The sequence below is a fragment of the Parus major genome, chromosome 1 (assembly GCF_001522545.3).
Source record: "Parus major isolate Abel chromosome 1, Parus_major1.1, whole genome shotgun sequence".
Taxonomy (NCBI): domain Eukaryota; kingdom Metazoa; phylum Chordata; class Aves; order Passeriformes; family Paridae; genus Parus; species Parus major.
The window spans coordinates 77,389,947-77,410,802 of record NC_031768.1 but is presented as its reverse complement, the minus strand read 5'-3'; the positions used below and the strand labels follow the sequence as shown (position 1 = coordinate 77,410,802).

Genomic DNA, 20,856 nt, shown 5'->3' with positions numbered 1-20,856 from the left:
CTCCAGTGTGGGCACAGGGGACAGATGGCAGCAGAGTGGTGGCCTGGGAGGATGGTCAAGGAAGTCCTGGGGAATCACCAGCACAAATGCTTTTGGCTTTGAATTTCCTGTGGGAAACCAGCTGGAGAGGTGAGGATGGGGTGCGAGGGAGTAGGGCTGTCTTCTGCCTGTGCTGGGTACCCTCATCTGAGCACTCACACCACATACTGGGTGTGAGCAGGGACCAAAATCAGGGCAGGGCTCACTTGAGGGTGGCACTGTCCTGCCCTGCTGATCACCCATGCTCTGAGAACTTCTAGGGGCTAAAGCAGGAATTCCACAGCAGCCCTTGGCTTTGAGTAATACTGCAAGATTTTAATCTTTTTCACAGTGTTGCTGGGGACACAGTCACCTTCCCAGTCCCGAGCTTCTCTGGCAACTGGAGGTGACAGCCACACCACCTGTACCAAGGGACCTTGACCTAAGATGACCTAAGATGACCTAAGATACTTTCAGTGTTTTGGAACTCCCACTGAAAGCAAATAAATAAGCACTTTATATATGTGCAGATATTTATATACATACATGTATTTATTTTATTGTGATCTGTGAATCCTGCAGCTGGAGATAAAGTAACAGCTGAAACATCCCAGGTCTGCAGGTTGTGTTAACTAGTTTAGTCTTTCTGAGGGGGAATGATCATCTTCCCCATTACAAACTTCCCTGGTGATCCCTCAGCACTAAGTCAGCTTTCTCTGGGGATGGATGGGGCAGAGGATCTGGGGACTTGGGGGGGCAACTTGACTGCTGGGTAAGCTTGGTACTGCCCTAAGCCAGCACGCTCAGCACACATTTCCTCATGCCTTTGCATGCTCTCCCCGTTCTTATGGCTCTCACCCACTTCTGCTCTGGGGTTTGCCCAGGTCTCCCTGGAAGAGGGATTAAATAATCTCTGTATTGAATGATACATAAATTAAAACCCACTACAAAGGCATGGAGAGGAAGGACTCTTCAAGGACTCGATTTGTCCCAAAACACAGGATGTTCTGCTCTAGAGATGTGTTCCCCAGCATGTGGCAAACGATGGCTCAAACAGGAGACAGGTTTTATCTGTTTTATTTAACCAATGAAATTCCTACTGATAACAATGAAAGTAATTTCAGCAAGTATAAATGCGATACAGTTTTAAACAAACCCCATTGTTCCGTACCTATAAATAGATTTTTCAAAACCTCATAAAAAGTGCAGATTTATGAATTGCTGTTAAAATGTTAATACGTGATTCCTTTGTTTAAAAATGAGTTTTTGTCTCTTAACTCACAAAAAAAGAAAGTTCCTTCTGCATCTGTTCAGATAAATTCAAGTCGGGTAACTTAAAAAACTAACAAAAGTCACACACGAAAAATTCCATCCCACTAGGTCAGTCTGTCCTTTCAAAAAAAAATAAAAAATAAAAAACAACAAACCCAACCAGCAACAATAGGAAAGAAATGATAAAAGCTGCTGTGGTAACCCACAGTGAGCTCCTCACAGCTGCCTCACCTTGCAGGCAAACCTCCTGTGAAAGCATGGAGCCCATGGCCTGTCTCTGGAGCTCAGGACAGGTGGTGACATGGGAGGCAGGACAGGAGATGTGTCACCTGCCCACAGGATGCTGTAGGGACAGTGGGACCCACAGAGCTACCACACTTCCTCACTTCCTGGTGGTGGGAGGGAGCTGCAGTGTCAGAGCTTTGAGCTTAACCCTCCGTCCCAAAACACCCGCCTGGCCGTAGTGCAAGGAGGCCGTGAGCTGACAGCTGCTGGGCTGGGCTGGGTACAATTTACCCCCTGTCCAGAGGGTCAGAGGTGGGAGATGCAATGAAACGCCCCTCTCTGGGCACGGCACTGCCCTGCCTGCTGCCCCAGCCAAGGGGGCTCAGACCCACGGCTGCCAACAGGGAGCCAATGCTGCTTCTTACCCCAGTGTGCCAGGCCCTGCTGTCAGCAAATCAAGGGCTAGTTTTTGCACTTGAGAGAGGCTTGGAAGCTTTTTGGCTGCAGAAGTGCTGTGACCATGTTTGTGGTCCAGCAGCTGGTCTGTCCATCCCTCTCATGCCGGCGAGCTCATGCTTGCCCCGTGAACTGGCAAGCAGAGTGTGGGAGGCAGCCAGCAGCAGGCTTATGGGCACAGGGGGCTGAAACAGACACCAGGCCCTAGACTTCGCTGTGTTTGGGTCTACGTGTGGTCACACGCAGCTGTGGCCGGACTGTGCTTTGTGCCGAGAAGGGCTCAGCTCACCCACAGTCCAGAGAGGTCAGCTGGTGCTTCTCCCTGTATCTACAGTGGTATTTTATCTACAGCAGGGTCTGTTTAGCAAGAGCAGTTTAAAGTGGCTATGTTTATCAAGTTTGCTACTTTATGAATTAAAAAAAACAAAACGAAACAACAAAACAAAAAACCAAACCCCAACAACTATAAATACAAAGACTCTCACACACCAGACACTTGCAGCCTGCGTGACTCATAAACCGCATCAATATTCTGTTAAAAAGCTTATTCTACTTAGAACTATACATAGTACAAGAGACCAAAAAGTGGCAGTCGTGTACGGGCACGCTACCTGCCCCAGGGTGGCCCACAGTCAGGTGCTTCCTAAAAAATCAAGGAGTTACAGTAACATGGCACAGGACTGCAAAGCCGATCACAGCTTCTGCTTACACTGCATACGAAGTACCAAGGGGAACACAAAAAAGAACTGGTGTTAATACTGATGGATTAAAGAGTAACTATAAAGATCAAAACAGACGTTCACAGCATGCTACATATATTGCTCACAAACTTTTTTTTTTTTTAAAAAAAAAGGCTAATACAAAACAAGGAGTTGGCAGTCTGATTTTCAGTTATGTCGGATAGAAAGGTAAAGCATATACATTCATCGTGTGGCTTTCCAGCAAAAGGAGAAAAGGGTAAAACCGAGAGATTTCAAGTTTACAAAGTTCCTATTTTTCTAAGCTACAGTTAATATCCAGTTCTGGTCACAGTCGTGAAAAGACCTCTGACTGCACTGCCTTGCAGAGTCCAAGGGCTGTAGCCTAAATATTATTATTTTCCCCCTAAAAGTGGCCACATCACCCACCACCATGAGTGGGCTGCTCTTGCAGCCACCTGGGCATATGGCTGCTGGGCTGGAGTGAAGAGGTTTGGGTCTTGGTGGCACAACATGAGCATGAAGTGAGGAATGAGACACAGTTTTGGACTGTTGGTATTTGGAGCTGCTGCTGTTGCTGCCCCCCAGACTTCTCACCTGGAGACACAATGCTTCGTGATTGACCCATTTTGCTTCAAAACTCCCTTCAAAGGGCTGGCGGAGAAGAGAAAATGCAATTCAACAGCAGCAAGTTTTTCTTGGGCAGAATGGTTCCCTTCCCCTGGTCCATCTCTGGAGTAAGGAAAAGGCTCCAGCTCTGTTCCCAAAGAAGCCCTCTGGACACCTTGGAAAGAGGCATCCTCCACTACCTCCCCTATGCACAGGCACACAAAAGAACCTTTCAGACTCATCAGTGCAGTTTCTTCAGCTGACCAATACCTCAACTCCTCCTGTGCTGGCCGTATCCCCTTGGGAGTGCCCGTGGTCCGTGCAGCCTGATGCCGACAGCAGGGCTTGCTCCCCACAATTACTGTAACAATTGGGACCTCCAGTACCTTTAACTACTGTCAGGAACAAGGTTTCTATTTTCCACATGCCTTGAAGATACTCAGTACCCTAGGAACACCCAACTCTGCCTCCAGCAGCTACTCTACAATGTGCATTTGGATTTTTTTCTCATAGATAAATGAAACCCAAATCCACTTGTTCCAGAGGCTGGCTGCAGCCTGCCTGGCTGCAAGGCACCTGAGGGGCTGCCAACCTGATGCCCTGTAAGCCTGCCTGGCAGAATGGGACCTCAAATTCCCTGTCAGATGTTCCTCTGAGAAACCTGCACAGCTGAATAGCTCAAGCATGGGGCATTTCACCAAAGAAAGCATTTCCTTAGTGGATCCACTGGATTTTTACTGTAACTCCAGAGATAGGCTTTGACACTACTAAGCAAATACTGAGTTTCATCCTTTTTAACCACTTTTAACATTTTCCTGTCCAGAAACAACCTACTACAATTAAGTGTTTCTAAATGTAAGAAAGAGCCTCTGCACTTAACAACAAGCAGTGATAGGGGAACCTTGCTTTCAAGGCTAAGGCTGGGAGGTTGTCCCTGCAGCTGGGAGGCTGCTCAGGGTTGGGATTTGGGAAGACAGGAAGCACTTGATGCAGGACAGAGGTGGTGGCAGGTTGGAAAATGACAATTTTTCCCCTGATGAGCAGCAAAGGATTAAATATCTGCAAAAGAGACCTGATGCATACTGGGGGAGCAGCAGCACGACCACCTGCCAGGAAATGTGCTCTAAGGAATAAATTAACACTGATCAAGATGCTCCTGAAGTTTCCTCATACTATTGTGCTCTCTCCATCTCTCACACCTGTAATCTATGCAGTAGGTATGAAATACTATATTAATTTTTATTTGGAGATAAAATGATTCACTTAAAATTCCTAAATATAGGGAAGTTGGTGGATGCATCTCTTCAGACAAACATAGTGCTGGGGGACATGAGGAACAGTAAATCTGAAGTTCAGGTAATGAAAACGGACTTTTTATCCAGCTCTTGGAATGATTGCTAACAGCAACTGATTCTTACAGCTCTATAGTCAGATCTGCTCTGGGGAAGTTAATTTACATGAATGAATCCACTCCCCTCTTCCTTTGTTTTGTGCAACATCACCCCTTATTTATGGAAGAAGGATCCAAACATCTTCAGAAAGTAACTGAAAGAACATCACTTGAGATCAAGAAGATCTGGAGTATTTCTTTTGATCCAAAAATTTTTAGTTCAGGCACATGCTATCCACTTACTACCACAAATGAATGTTTTCTGCAAGTAGAGGTTAAATAATTCTGAATCTCTTTTGAAAGGAGTCCAGATTCTGGATCATGAGCCTGAAATGCATGCCTATGTTCATGGAAAACACACATGCATGAGAAATGTTGAGAACCTGTTCTGCAAGAGCAGTGGCTTACAGTTTAATTGCTTTAGGGGAGATTTCTCTAAGTCTACATTAAGTCCCCAAAACAACTCATTTCATTAACAATCACTGCAAATCACATGGACCTGGTACATATTATTCTTTTAGTCTCTATGGAAATTAATTTTATTCTATTTTATTTAGGTAACTCAGTTTCTTTAAAAATCTGACTCAAACATTCAAGTGGGCATCTTCTAGGATTTTGCTGAGTGTCTGGGTGCTTAAATCCCCATTGAAATTTAGTCAGCAAGCTGCTTTTTTCCAAATCCCATGAAAATATCAGTATCACTACAAACAAAAATACATTTTAAGAATCTGGTGCTTTGACTTTTTGCACTCAAGTAGAAGAGCAACAAAATGTTTTTTGTTCTCTTCTGATCTATTCTAAATTTATACTTACATGTGTAATTGTTTACAAATTTACTGATTTTTCTGTCCTTAAATGTTTTTTACTACATAGGAAGAGCTGATAGTGGAGACTTTTTAACTCTTACAGCTGAAATACATCCTTTTCAAGGATCAAGGTGTCGGGCAAGGGAGGGGATTGTCCTGCTCTGCTCTGCACTGGGGCAGCCTCACCTCAAGTCCTGTTTGCTGCTTTAGGCACTACAATATAAGAAAGACGTGAAACTATTGGAGAGTGTCCAAAGGACTTCAGGGATGGTGAAGGACCTTGAGGGGAAGCCGTATGAGGAGTGGCTGAGGTCACCTGGCCTGTTCAGCCTGGAGGAGACTGAGGGGAGACCTCACTGCAGTTACAACTTCTTGTGAGGGGAAGGGGCAGGCACTGATCCCTTCTCTGTGGTGACCAGTGACTGTACTCTAGGAAACAGCATCAAGCTGAGTTAGGGGAGGTTTATGCTGGATATAAGAAAAAGGTTCTTCACCCAGAGGGTGGTTGAGCACTGGAACAGGCTCCCCAGGGAAGCCTGACAGGGTTCAACAAGCGTTTGGACAATGCTCTCAAGCACATGGTAGCACTCTCAGACCTGTCCTGTGCTGGGTCAGGAGTTGGACTTGATGATTCTTGAGGGCCTCTTCCAACTTAGCAAATTCTATGATTCTGTGATTTTCATTTTAGTGAAGGCTTTAGGACAAAGGATATATGTTTCAATTCAGCCTTGATGAAAATAAATCCATCTACAGCTCACCAAAAATCTCATAGGACACCACAGCACTAGCTGTAGTAGCTATCTGCACAAACTGCACCAAAATTTAAAATTATTATTTCTGTTTTAACAATTATTTCTATTCTTGTATGATGATACTCTCATGAAGTTTGGCTGTGGGTAGAATGTTCTGGGAAATGCAAATGCTTTCTCCAGTTGGCACCTTTTTCACTTCTCTTCATTACCAAAAAAAATAGAGCAATCTCAGCAAGGACATACTCTACAGCAACACACATTTCAAGTGACTCTGCAATGATAAGAAGCTGTTCATGCTCAAAAGCTCTGTTCCCTACTCACAGTGCTCCCTGTGCTAGCTGGTTAATTTGTACCTATCAAGCTTTCTCTTCAGTAGACAGGAGACTGTACATTTTGTTTTTATGTTGGTCACGGCTGGGATTTTGTAGACTAACATGAATGCTGGTAATTACCAATTCCAATGAAGGAACACAAAGGGAGAGGATCTACACTTCCAATGATTCTGGTACTCTTAAGAAAAATATTAATGAAAAAAGTGTGAAGATTCACATTCATGTGTGCTTTAAAAATGCAAAATAAATCCAAGAACACTTGCACATTAAAAGTTGGCACAGTGTGAACCTAAAGCGTGCATAAAGTGTATGGTAGTGTTGTCTGACTTTAAACATCTATTCTGAATAAACAGCTATTAAAAATTCCAAATTTGTGTATAAAAACTAGGCTATAAATTGTTGCACTATAAATGCAATACTTTGAAAAAAAATGCCACGTGGAAAACACTTCCAGATGTTTCAAGTTTGCATTTAATATGAAAGGAAAAAAAAAAAAGAGAAATAGCAAACTAGCTGTACAATGACATTTCCTATGATGGAATGTCTTGCAGGCCATATGGGACTTGATATGGCACTTAAAAAAACAAAACAAAACACTGGTTTACTACAAGTTTTGTGAAGCAATCCATTTATGGTTTCTGTATTTCAAATCTGCTCATGTACACTTCGCTCATGAAGGCATTTGAGCTGGCAAGTATATTTCATAAGGAAAGAAGTAAAGGCACTCATGTTTCCAAATGTAAAACTCAACCTACTCCGGAAGTCTTTGCATTTCTGAGGGGAAACGAAGCCATCATATTAGTTACCCAAATCTAATTTCACCTCCTTTCCAGAGCTCAACTGTGCTTCTTTGAAAACTACTTGACTTTTCAATGCAAAGAAATTTAAAGCAGTACTGAACACTTCCCATCACTCCGAAAAACAAAAGTATTGCATGAAAACTTCTCTCAGCAGAAGCCATTAGGTATGGCCACTACAATCACAAGAAGCAGGGGGGAAAGGATCACAACAATTTAGAAAGCAAATCTAAGTTCACACATATGAGCATCTCAGTAGTTCTGAGAAATCTTTGCAGTTAGCTATACAAGATAAATAAATTTGATGTTCTACCCGATGCTTTCTACAAGACAGACCAGTGCTGTCTGTTGGGTAGTTTTCTAAATAGCCAAATGACACTTAAAAAAGAATAGTTACTGATTTCTTCCTCAAAAGGTTTTCACATGCAGAGTCTGCAGTCTGAAAGTGCAGAAAAGTGTACAATCATCGGGCTTTCCAATCTGGAACGGACAGATAAAGCAGAAAAACCAACATGCAAAGTCAAAGCATGGATCAGGAAGAGGGAAGAAAAGAGAAAACTAACCTTAGTAGAGTACTGGTCCATGGTTTTGTAAATGAAAAGTGTCAAAATATGACTGGTAGTATTTTTTTTTTCCTAACTGTTCTGCAATCACCAATGAAAAAAAAGTCCTGCATTAACTTCTACAATCCAACAGAACATTAAAAATAAACCTGTCCGGTTAGTTTTGAATATATATCACAGAAATAAAAGTCACCCTCCTCAAAAGAAATACGAAAAGTCCAAACCAACAGACAAAAGTTGAAGCAGTTAACTGGTGTTCTACTGGGTAAGTTTAAGCATCTCTTTAGGCACTTCACTGGTTCATTAAATGCAATACAAAATAAAGCTATAAATATCAACATTTTGTGCTCTCAAAAATTAGTCAAAAGCAACAGAAAACAGCACAAAAGTGTGACATTTTTGGCAGCTTATTTCTTCCCTTCCCCAATATTACTGGTTGTCCAAAAATGCTTTGCTTTGGGGATGCTTTGGCATCTCAGTATCAGGTTGTCTTAAGCCGTAAAAGCTAAAACAAAACTGCTAGACAATAAAGAAATTTGGTTTTAAAATTTCTTTATGGCTATATAAGAAGGACACTTTAGCAGTGGCATGTCAGGGAAAAAAGCTTGCTTTCTTTCTAAATATTGCACTTTTCTTTTGTTCACTCACACTAATGCATAGAAACTTTTAAAACTTTGAATATTACAATTTCATGCTATGAAAAAGTTATGGGAAATAATTTTTATACATCCAATATGAAAGGATAGATATACTAGCCTTCCTTTACTTTCCTTAGTTAAAACATTGATAAAGAAGAGAGTGCAAAAAACCCCACAACCCTATTTTTGGTCAGCCTGTGTATTAATTTTATAGGTGCCAACTAAACAAATTGCAACACGTGATGAGCATGGATATTGTCAGGACAACTGAGGGTGACTGTCAGTAAAACAAGACTATGCATGATTGAAACACAGTAAGTGTGGCTGAAATGGCAAACTGTGAGGCCTCTTCTCTTTGTGAAGGGGCACGACAAAGCGGATGAATTTCGCACTTCAGTAGCATGCTGTAGGATTTACCAAGATTAATTTCACATTAAAGTGTGCTCGATGCTTGCATCCACATCTCGCATCACCTCCAATTGCTGTAGTAAGACAGTGACTGGCAGCAGTCTCCAGGACACACAGGAGAATCCAGTGGGCAATTTGATGTGGCACAGCCCGCGCGTCTCTGTCGCGAGTCACGACGCGGTGGGACGTTCTCAGGACAGGCAGAACTGATCTTCTGCTGGACTCCACTCATCTGAAAAATGATTGCTTGGAAAAAGAAGTCTCTAAGCACTTCACTCCAGTGCTTAAAGAACAAAGCGCTAGGGTTGGATACAATAAAACCAGTTTCAGGATCCTGACCACTGTGCAGAAATCCAGCCGGAAACAATGCAGAGTAGCGCTCCTCAGTGTTACTTTTGTTATCATTAGTAATGTTAAGCATCAAGAAAATAAAACACGTCATTGCACATTACAGCCGCCAAGAAGCACGGCTAAACTTTGACACTAGAGAATTGAATAACCTGATGCTACATCACAAACAGCTTCTGGTGTGTATCTATTTTGAAAGGTCTTTACATACTCAGTAGAAGCCCCTGTACTCCTGGCCAGCGAGTGCTTCAGGTTAAGTGACGAGTTATGGCACGAAGGGCATACAGAAGTTCGGCCTGCATCCGAGCTTCCATCAGAAGCAGATTGACATGAACCTGTAAAAAAGTACATCAGCCATTTAGCTTACCTCTGAATGCAACATGGTTTATTCATTCAGGCTGAAATTTCTATCCTTTAGTGAAGTATCGCTGCAAGAAAACTTTGTCTCTTCTCCCTGTACCCTGCTGCAGGACTACAGTTCCTCTAGAGACAGCTGTGTAGTAATGCCAATATGGACAACATCCCAGGACTGCAAACAACTACCCTCAACTGCTGCTTTAAGCAATCTTCCGTCTGAGAAGCCACCTTTAAACATTTCTTTGTGTCCTAAAGACAGTAGATCTTTCTAAATTATATTTGGTGTTTTTTACTACTACCTGTGACCATTATATAGGAACACAGAATAAGGAACAGTTTCCATGCCAGACAGGTGTGCAGGCACATGTGTACTGAACCACTGAATCCTTCTCAGGAAGCATTTAATGTGATATATGAAGGCACATTGACATTTTTATTGCTGAAAAATACCATAAAGTACACACACACACACACACACACACACACACACACAAGAGTTTAGGTATTCCTTGATATCCAAATCCCAAGTACTGGCATAGTTGACCACTTCTGCATTCTCAAGTTTATCCACTTTCCTTTTACAGTTGTCCATTCAATTTTATGGAGAAGTGACTCATCATCAGCATCATCATCATTATTATTACTATTTAAAAAGTATTTCCAGCACACTAAGAAGTATTTTTGTCAAATTGGTATCTAACACTCAGGGAATGATTCTCATTTGTTTTTCTCTGATTTAAACCAGTTCATTTGACAGATGCTGCCCTTTTCAGAGTCCCCATATTTTAATTTTCAAACAGCACAGGGGTCTCTGTGAAGCCACTTTGGCTTTGGAGCACATACCTTCTCCGAGTGCTTGAATTGGCGCCAGTAACTATCGTACATGCGCTTGGTAGTTCTCTCTGGGTAGCAGGTCACTGTCTTTATGTAAACCTTCAGGCTGCGTTCAAGTAGCTGATTAACTTCTCCATAATCATAGTCATCATACCTACATAACACAAGCAATCATTCTGTTGGACATAAGTTTCTAAAAACACTGCTTTTGCAGCATTATATTCTTAAGCCTGGGAACTGGAACATTTATCACACATGACCAAAAACCACGTGTTAAGAGAGGATCTGAAAGGCTTAGTAGGATCATAGAATTTATAAGATCATCGAATTTTTAAGATCATCGAATCCAATGGTTAACCCTAAACACCATCATGGCCACAATTAAACCTTGTGCCCTATCCACCATTTTATTAACACTTCCAGGGATGGTCGCTTTCCCACTTCTGTGAGCTGTTCCAATGCTTTACAAATCTTTCTGTGACAAAATTTCCCCTAATATCCAAACTAAAGCTGCCCTGGTGTTACTTGAAGCCCTTTGTTCTCATCCTGTCACTTGTTACCTGGGAGAAGAGGCTGACCCCCCCCCCAGTCTCATCTCAGGTTGTTGTAGACAGTGATAAGGTGCCCCCTGAGCTTCTCAGACTAAACACCCCCAGTTCCCTCAGCTGCTCCTCACAGCACTTGTGCCCCAGAGCCTTCCCCAGCTCCGCTGCCCTTCTCTGGACACGCTCCAGCCCCTCAATGTCTTTCTTGCACTGAGGAGCCCAGAACTGAGCACAGCATTTGAGGTGTGGCCTCAGCAGTGTCGAGTCCAGGGGGACGGTCACTGCCCTGCTCCTGCTGGCCACACCACTGCTGATCCAGGCCAGGATGCCATCGGCCTTCTTGGCCACCTGGGCACACCCTGCATCGTGTTCAGCTGCTATAGACCAGCATCCCCAGGGCCTTTTTCAATGAGCAGCTTCCCTGCCACTGCCCCCAGCCTGTAGCACTGCAGGGGGCTGTTGTGGCCCAAATGCAGGACTCGGCACTTGGCATCACTGAACCTCATAGAATTGGCCTTGGCTCACTGATCCAGCCTGGCCAGAGCCCTCTGTAGGGCCTTCCTACCTCCTTCCAGTACATCAACACTCCTGCCCAACTGGGTGCTGTCTGTGAACTTGCCTAGGGATGTTGTCTTTCCTGAATGAAGGGTACAGGCTGGCTTCAGAGTTCCATCCTGACTCATTTTCTGTACTGGAGGGAAAAATTATACTGATATGCCAGCAAAACCACTCTAACTTCCAGACAGAGGTACCATCTCCACTTCAAACACCCAGTCTAAAATGATGCTTTACACATGGTTTATTTTTCTGCTTACATAGCTTTAAAATGTACTCCTAAGCCAGGGAATTTTTGTCCATACCTGATTCCATACATACAGTGGACATAGTTAAATAAAGCTCTTCTTAGTGTAGTTGTATCAACATCTTCATGTGTTGCCATAGTGTTATATGTGAGGTTATACACCATCCGAAACTTCTCATCCAGGAGATGCCCAATATCAGAATAAAGCCTGTTTACAAGGGAAAAGCCATGATTTTCCCAAGTATAGTCCTGCAGAAAGAGAAGAAAATATAGAAAAACACAAATAAAGTGAATTCCCTCTGTTATCTTCTCTAAAACTCAACAGTTTTTGTTGTCTGATAGTTATGACTTTATTCTCTTCCAAAAGTTTGCATTTTGAATCCTTCATCTATTTGCTCTGTTCCCCCAGAATTCCTGGCAGTGAATATCACGTTGCGACACTCCAACCCTGGATATCATTAGCCTACAAGAGAAAAAACCCCGAGCTTCTCCTGAAGTGCTTAGGGAATCTTCTGCTTTGCCACTCTGACAGTATCATTCCATGTGGAATTGGCCTTGAAGTTTAAAACCTGCCTCTCTTGGAGGCTTTGGTGCTTATCTCCAAGCAGAGATGGAGCCTTTACTTCCAGCCACGATGTAAAATCGTTGGGTTAAGTGCTGAACCATCCCTGAAAAACCTGATAAAATCCAGGCTGTTTTGGTCTTAGACAAGCACCTAGATTGCAAGATAAAAGCCTGAGTGCTTGTATGAGGAGTGGAAAGTCATTGTAGAGTAGTGGCACAGTGGGAAGAACCATCCTGCTCCAGAGCAAGGGCAGATGCTCCAGAGCTCCACAATGCCATCACACAGAAGGTGAGAGTGTGCTCACATCCTTGTTAAGTGCTCTATCATTCCATCACTGATGGCATCTTTACAATTGAGGGCATCATCTCCATGTCCTTCCTGTTTCTGGCTGTTTTCCAAAGGTACTGCCAGGCCAGGGTCCTCACTAGGCATCTTGAAGCATGCTTTCTGTCCTGTTCCCCTGAGTAGGGCAGCAGGGAAGAGCAGAACAGGGCTCCGTTGTCTCACGGAGGCATCAGTGACATCTAAAACATGTCACAACATCACGTTTGGTCTCTGGCTTCCAGCACAAAAGACTAAGGCTTGTGAGAAATATGCCATACCCATACAGACCTGGAAAGGTGTCCAGGACATCACAAAAGCCTCTGAGAGCCAGAAGGCCCAGAGAGGGGAAAATGCTGTTGACTAACAGCAATTGATCCCTATTATCAGTGAAACCTTCCCCCCAAAAACAAGCTTGAAGGCATTCAGAGTAAGGATTAGACTTATTGCAGTTGTTTGGGATGCTACTGCAATTTAAGTATCATTAATAGCAAAGAATTTGGGAAGCTGTGGCTATATACATCCAACTGTTAAGAATAGGACATAATAAAGTTAAATTATCAAGGTGACTCCTTTGAATGTAAGCCAGAAGCTGTCCTGTTTATTTAAGAGGAGAGATGTTTCAGTTCCAATTTCAACTTCTTTGGAGCTTTTTTCCAAGGGAGCCTGCTGCTCCTAAAGTAGTTAGGCAGATTGTTTGATTTATAGGCACTGACTATGCCTTATTCTTTTTGGCAGTAATAACCTACTTCAGGCTCATATAAAGACCACAGAATAAATTATCCAGTTCAGTAGAGACTGCTATAAAGCTAAATACATTTCCTGAGAGCAATTGTGGATTCTTTATTTTACAGTCTTAGATACATCTTCTGACCACGGAGTTTTCATGCACCCACTGTCATTTTAATTGATTTGGTTGAAGAATTCTTCCTTGCTTTCCATTTATTTCTAGCCTGCTTATGAATGTGCTCGGTAAGATAGAACAGAACCACCTAGGATGTCCCTTCTGTTACATATAATATGAAGTTCATGATTCTGGTCATGGCAAAGGATGTCAACATCTTAAGACAATGTACAGGAAAAATGTATCTTCTGTTCTTACAATAGCACAGAGAAAAATGCATTAAAAAACAGCAAAAACTTCAGTAATCATATTTAGGAATTCCTTTTCTTTCACAGCATTCCAAGTGCAGAGATTTGGTGCACATATGAGAACAATACTCCTCAAATCACTCACACAGACCTATATGCATGCAGGTATTGATAGCCACTGGACAGAGAGTACTTAGTAAAATGACAGGAATACAGAATTGCTCCAGTGGATTTTTTTTCTACAACATCTCGAGGGATGTGAAAGAAATTCTTGCTTTTCTACCTTTCCCTTTTATTTCAGATATGCTTTACAGTTTTCAAACATTAATGCTGGTAATGTTTCAGTAATAACTGAAGTAAAAGGGAAAGCCAAGTATTGCCTTGCCAAATATTGACAAACAGTGAAAGACTCCATCTCAGGAGACTTATGCAAGATTGTGATTAATGAACCACGATAAGAAAAGGAGCTTGCAACAAACATGCCTCACAATAACCACTTGATGCTCTGTAGTGAGATATGCACACATTCTTTGAGTGAATGTGCTTTAAAGAGATAGTACCTGAGCTCTGAATGTTGGCAGATGGTCTTCTCCTCGCCTTGCAAAGTCTTTGTACCCAAACCCAGGATCTTCAACATAACGGGAGACATCTGTAGAAACTATTTCATCGTCAAATGCTGGGAATAAAAGAGGAAAATGCTTTGCTTTAGGCAAGAACATGAGTTAACGCTGACTTCCAACTAACACTCTACTACAGCACTGGAGGAAAATTTTAGAAGTTATGCATAGGAGAATAGTGGTACAAAGGAAAGAAACATTTCAATTCTCATCTGCTTTTATTGGATACATTGCTTTCATTGAGCCCATTAAAGTCAGCCTATACCAGACGTGTAATGTACTTCTACAAAAAGACAAGAAGCTACACTTCTGTCTGGAGGTTTCCTTTTCCCTCTGTTGACTTCTGAGGCAGGCTAGCTATCTTAAGTCAGGAAGATGAACATCATTAGCAAATTCACTGGGTTAGCATAAGAAACAAAAAATGGATCCTTGATAGCAGGATTGTTGTACTGAGCAGCCTTTGTGTCAGGAATCACACTGTAAACTGGAATATGAGCACCAGAAAGCAACACAACACTCTACTGGCAAGTATCAGCTGAAGATTATATGAAACCAAAGAGCTCTACAGTACATCAGGGTGAAATTCTGCCAGAAGCTGTAGTAACTAAGCATCTTCAAAGAGCTCCAAAACATATCGTTAAGCACACGCAGGTTCTCTATCAGGAATCAATCTTTCCCTCCCGAATAAACAGGTGGCTTGATTGTGTAACTACCTCTGCAGAAGTTGACTACTGCATAGCTGACTGCATTTGACCCTGATGTTAAAATCATGGCTTGCTTCCACATGCACTGACAGAACAGTTGCCATATGTCCACTGTTAGCACCTTGGAAAGTCAGTTAATCTAAGAATTGCAGAAGTGCTTTATCTCCACTTTGCCTCATTAAACAATCAAAACATAACTGTGTAGGAAGAGGCTTGGACAACATCTGCTACAGAAAATTCTCAGTGAAGAATAAAAAACCTGCACACATACACTCCTCTGCCCTGACAAGGACTGGGTTTCATGAAAGGGTAAAGGCTCAACACACACAGACTCCTCAACTGAAATCAGTAATTGGTAAAGAGGAAAGAAAGTCAACAAAACTATCAACAACCCCATCCAAAAACCCCTCCTGTCTTGAATGACCCCTTTCCTTAAACACTTGAAGTGGCACAGACTCATGGAAGTCCTGTTTTGAAAATGAAACTGCAATGAGTGTCCGTTTATCTGCACTGCTGATACTGCCTGACCAAAGGAAAATACAGCAAGAATTTACAATGTCCATTTAAAAAAATCCAGCTTGAGGTTGCTGGATGTGTCTTCTTTCAGAGATTTTTCCATGTTCCTAAAGAGCCACAAAACAGTATCTCTGCTGATGATCCTCAGTACATTCTTCCTCCATTTTGGGGGCTTTGCACAAACCTGTTGATTCTTTCAAACATATTTGGTCTGAAGCTGCAGAGACCTAAATTCACTAAGAACAGTGCAGTAAAATGTGAAGCATTTTAGTGGTCACTTTTTAAAAAGATCAATAGCAATCAAGTAGCTTCTACTATGAGGAAATAGCTAAAGAATCTAATTGTTGTAATAATATTCTTTCTTTGGGAAAAAACCCACCTTCCTGTCTGCATGAGGCAGACTTCATTCTGTAGTTTGTCAAAGATGAAGGACTCCAGAGCATATGAAGAAGATGGGAAAAGAAGGTTTCAGCTCAAAATTTGGAAAATCATTTAAGAGCAAAAAAATGCTATCAATCTCTATCACAAGATAGGCAGTGGAACAGCACAGCAGTATGATCACTCAGAGCAGCAAGTTGAAAATGTCCTTTCCAGGTGGGCAGTAAATGGTAAAGTAGTTGAGTCTCATCATTTAATTCCTAAACTAAATGTCATATCTGAAAGCGGCTGAATTTCTACGCACTACAGAACCTACACCTGTGAAATATTACCAAATATGTATTACTAATTTATTAAATATAATTAATAAATTAATTATTTTGATGATACAGAACATATAAAGAAAGGGAAGTGTACATCCTACTTTTTAAGGAAGCCTACAGGCCTTTTTTTTCTTTTTTTTAATATACAAAAGCTGAATTTCAAGCAGTAAAAAGGATGATGTTATTTGTCAATCAAGAAATCCTAAGGTTATGAAGCAGAAGGTAAGACCACCCTTACTACACTGCTCCTAGATGAAGAGAATAAATACATGGACAGAAAAAGGTTCAGTCACTGAACTAGCCTCAAGAATTAATTTCTTAAAAAGCACAAACAGAATTGAACTGGAAAAGCACAAGTACCTCCACTAATTACTAGAAGACTCTCCTTCTTCTCCTTCTCAAAGCGAGTTGCCATTTCTTCCTGAGAGGCTTCTTCATCCTCTTTATCTTCTTGTAGTCTCTTCATCCTTTCCATCAGGGCCTCCAGCTCACTTAAAGAATCTGCAATCTGCAAAAACACCATGACATTCTGAAAAAATTAGAAGACAGACAACATGTGTCATCTTCACAATTCATGCTCGACAGCAAACGTTCTCAAAACCAGACAGCAGAAGCAAACACAAAAACTCAAGCCAGAATGCATTTCGCCACATACAGCACAGACAAACAGCTTTTCAGATGGCAGGAAGACAGGAGCTGGGAAGTGTTAATGGAGCTTGCTGCATTAATTTACTTCAAATTAACAGGAAAGAGTGGTGTTTGAGTGTGGAAACCACAGTCACTCATATTCCACCATGTAAATAGCTCAGGAAAATCTATCTGCATGCCCTACGTCTCTCATAAAACAACTTTTCATACTAAGGTAACTATATTCAGCCCACTAGTAATGCAGAATATGTTTCTGAAGAGATGCAGTGCAACACTGCCTTAGAGAAACACAACCTGAGATGACAAGTCAGTGCTTTTCTTTCATTATGTGTGACCAAAATAGCCACTATGTTGACCCTTTTCCTTACTTTTGTGAGGAAAAAAGACCTCTTTTTACTGGAAATACATCAAAATTTTGGATGCCCTGTACCTGTCATTCAGATTTTCCATAAGATAAATCTTTTTCTTTTCCATCTTTTTGAGTTGTGGTTTTGCCCATAGTTACAATTGTTTCCAGCAGACTCCTTAGCAATAGGGTAAGCCTAGCAATAAGCAGAGTCAGCAGCAATGCTCTGCCTACTACAAAGGGGGAGTAAGGCACCTCCATGGCATGAGCTGGCATATTTTACAAACCAGAAATTTAAGACACAGTGATTGAACTGAGTGATGACATGCTTACATTCTACTGCTAATTGTAAAAATTGTATCTAGCAACTCTGCTCATAATCCTGATTTTTCATCAAAGGCAGGGAGGCTAATTCATCTGTCAGCACTAATTCAAAGGCATGCCTTCAAAAGCATTCTAGAGCAACTTTCAGAAAAAAATGTCCAGTTAATTAACTAGTAATCAAATTAATCAAGTTAATTAGCTAGTAATCAAAGTTCTCTGTTGATTCAAGACTGGAATACCAGCATGAAGAATTAAATAATTTTATTTCAGACATTTCCTCCCATCTACACAGAAGTGTTTCAAACTTCCTATGTGACTGCAGGCCTTGAAGTAAAAACTGTTATTATTATTATTACTACTACTACTACTTCTACTTTTTTCCATTTTTCTTTTCACTCCTTGTGTTAGGAACATGGATGGACAATGCTCCAGCCAATTCTACACTGTCTAAAGAAAATGGGCCTTTAAGCTTTCTGCTGAAAGCTACGTTTTAGTCTTGCCTGATGGGTGCTGAGATTAACTATCAAAATCACATTGCTCTGACTACCATCCACTGTTACAGTGTGGTTTTCAATAGGTTACACTGGAAATTGCCAGAGTGTATGTAAGAATTACCAGACTCAAGCATTCCTGTAAAGTAGACAAATTTCAAACTAATATTTAAACAGGAAAGAATGGAAGAAAGTTTTCTAATGCAAAACAGAGGCAAGCAAAAGAATGTTCTTGCAGCACTAACCCCGAAGTTGCTACTTGTGAGAGATGCATTTTCTATGTTGTTGTCATTGGCAAGATCACAGACACAGAAGTTGTTGACTGCTATAAGTCTGACTCCATTAGATGTATCCGGATCTCTCTCTGGATTAATGCCACTACCAAATACAAAACTTGCCAAGGCATGATAATGTGCCAACAGGACAACAGCATGCACCAGTTCAGGAAGAGACCAATTATTTTCCCCAGTCTTGACAAGTTTCTGAAATGAGAATAAAAAAAGTGTAAATATAAAATTTCTTTTGGTACCCAGCTTTTCTATAAAGCACTACACATTTCAAAAAGGGATCAATTCTTTCTTCCAATAATACCATATTCCCCTTGCACACAAACTCTCACTGGATAAAAAAAAAGAGACACCTAATATATTACTTTTTTTCTTTTGGGCTATTTTAGCCAATGCTACTCCTAAAAAGAAAATCCTACTGGCTTTGTCACACAGGAGAATCAGCCTGTTTGGTGCACTAGTACTTCCCTGAACTTAACTCAGGGTAACGAAGCCTAACCAGGCACTTGCACAGTTCCTGGCAATCCTTTTTACCAGACATTTACTGGTATTTACAGGGCATGACTGAAGAGGTACCTGGATGTGCTCTTTCGTGATCAGCCAGGGCCGGTGTGCAAGAAGTTTGTTTATTTCATTCAGGTTTTTCAGTCTTTGGGGAATGTATTCTAAACCATTCAACCACTCTGCGATCCCGCCAGTCTTCAGAAACTCATCAACGTGCATATTTATTAGGTAGGAACATTGATGTCTGGCAGCAGCCTGGAATAATTAAACACAGAGTGAATGGTGCAGCACATTAGTGTGTAATCTGGTTTTGCTGTGAGTGGGAGACAGGTTAATAACACAAAACAAAAGTACAGTGTCATTCCAAAAGGCCTTGTGCAAATGCATTGCAATGCATTTCTATACAGTATGGAGGATTCTCCAACAAAAATACATTTGGCTACTCTGGATTGCAAAATATAATTTAGGTTGGAAGTGATCACTAGAAGATAACCTTCTGCTCACAGGGCTGACTTAGAACTTGCTGCTTGGAGCCTTGTCCAGACAAGATCTTCCCCCTTGGAGATCACAGAACCTTTCTTGGTTCCTGCTGTAATGTCTCAACATCCTCACACAGACAATTGCTCTCCTAGTGTCCATCTGGAATTTCTTGTGACTTGAGTTTACTGCATCTCATCCTACTGCTGCACAGTGATGTGGGCATATGAGAGGTGCATCACTGTGGGAAACAGGGAATGATGCAGGTTGCCAATTCTCCCTTCTCACTGAAAACCTTCTGGCTAGGTTTGCTTTATTGTGATAAAAACCTACAACAAAAATCCAGCCTCTGTCAAAATACCACTAATTTCTCCTTTCTGAATTCTTCCTTTTCTTCCTTCTTTTTTAAAATACAGAAGTGAGAGCTGCAGGAGAAGATACACAGCCCCTTGGTACGTACCATGATAGCAATGTAGTGCCTGTAGGGCAGAGGAAGGGGCCCATCCATGCGCAGCATATAGAACTGGCTGCGGAGGAAGGACTCCAGGTACTGAGTGTGGATACTCATGACCTGTGTGATGTTGTCCAGGCGACCAGACGTAGAATATTCTTCCACAAGAAGATTGGTACGTTCATCCAAACCGTTTGCTTGCATAACCTTGAAAATAAGATGGAGAAATATTAACAGAGGGAGAGATTTTCTGCAGCTTTAGCCTTGGGCAGAAACACACTGTGGAATGAAAAGATTATCCGTGTCCAGACGTAAAGACAATGATGGAGCTCTGGGTGTGCATTTGCAAACATACATGCCTGCATGAATGCAAATACACATACACAGATCCTACTTGTATATTGAGAAGTGAAGAACACTTTACACTGAACCTCTGTTATTTTTTATACTAAAAACCCCAAACCCATTATTCTGTACATCTTCTTGAAGCAGAGGAAGTCACAAATGCTGAAATCAAACCTGCACAGAGAGCTGGAAGTAAACAGAAAACAGAAATGGGAAGTAAATTCTTTATGGAAGACAACCTGTATAGACACACACTACCTGAGTACTCAGCCCCAAAATCAATTTCAAAATTAATGGAGAGGAACTGGATTATGTAACCAAATTATAGAGACAGCCTGGCAATCTACCCCTTCTGTGCTTGTATAATTGAAGAGGAGATCAAATGCTAATTTGTCCATAACATTCAGGTATTATTTAGAGCGGGAATTTAATGCTTTCTTTAAACAAAAGCTGTTCTTTAATTATTCCAACCAATCCAAACCTTGGGCACAAGATGAAATGAAACAGCAGAACAGTAAGTAGCTCTTGCATTGCAAGCCCTGACACAGTATGAGTGCTATTACTCAGTGTTTATCACTAGGAACAGCCATTCTCAACACGTTCACCACTGAAGTTAC

The 20,856-nt window shown here is 41.6% G+C and overlaps 1 protein-coding gene across 3 annotated transcripts in view; it reads right to left on the bottom strand.

Annotated features, from left to right (window-relative positions):
• Positions 1-1,079: 1,079 nt before the first annotated feature.
• The window catches only part of SESN3 (sestrin 3), a 44,629-nt gene continuing 24,852 nt past the window's right edge, over positions 1,080-20,856 (bottom strand). For 2 of the 3 annotated variants that reach the window (XM_015626126.3, XM_015626139.3), the window contains exons 3-10: positions 19,904-20,101; positions 19,039-19,221; positions 18,421-18,657; positions 16,727-16,874; positions 14,389-14,504; positions 11,909-12,099; positions 10,513-10,657; positions 1,080-9,647 (exon numbers count right to left, since the gene is read on the bottom strand). In XM_015626126.3, the coding sequence (XP_015481612.1) occupies positions 9,561-9,647; positions 10,513-10,657; positions 11,909-12,099; positions 14,389-14,504; positions 16,727-16,874; positions 18,421-18,657; positions 19,039-19,221; positions 19,904-20,101 (1,305 nt within the window). In that variant the 3' untranslated portion in view covers positions 1,080-9,560. The remainder of the gene's footprint in view (positions 9,648-10,512; positions 10,658-11,908; positions 12,100-14,388; positions 14,505-16,726; positions 16,875-18,420; positions 18,658-19,038; positions 19,222-19,903; positions 20,102-20,856) is intronic. The other variant, XM_015626132.3, reaches the window with a different exon arrangement.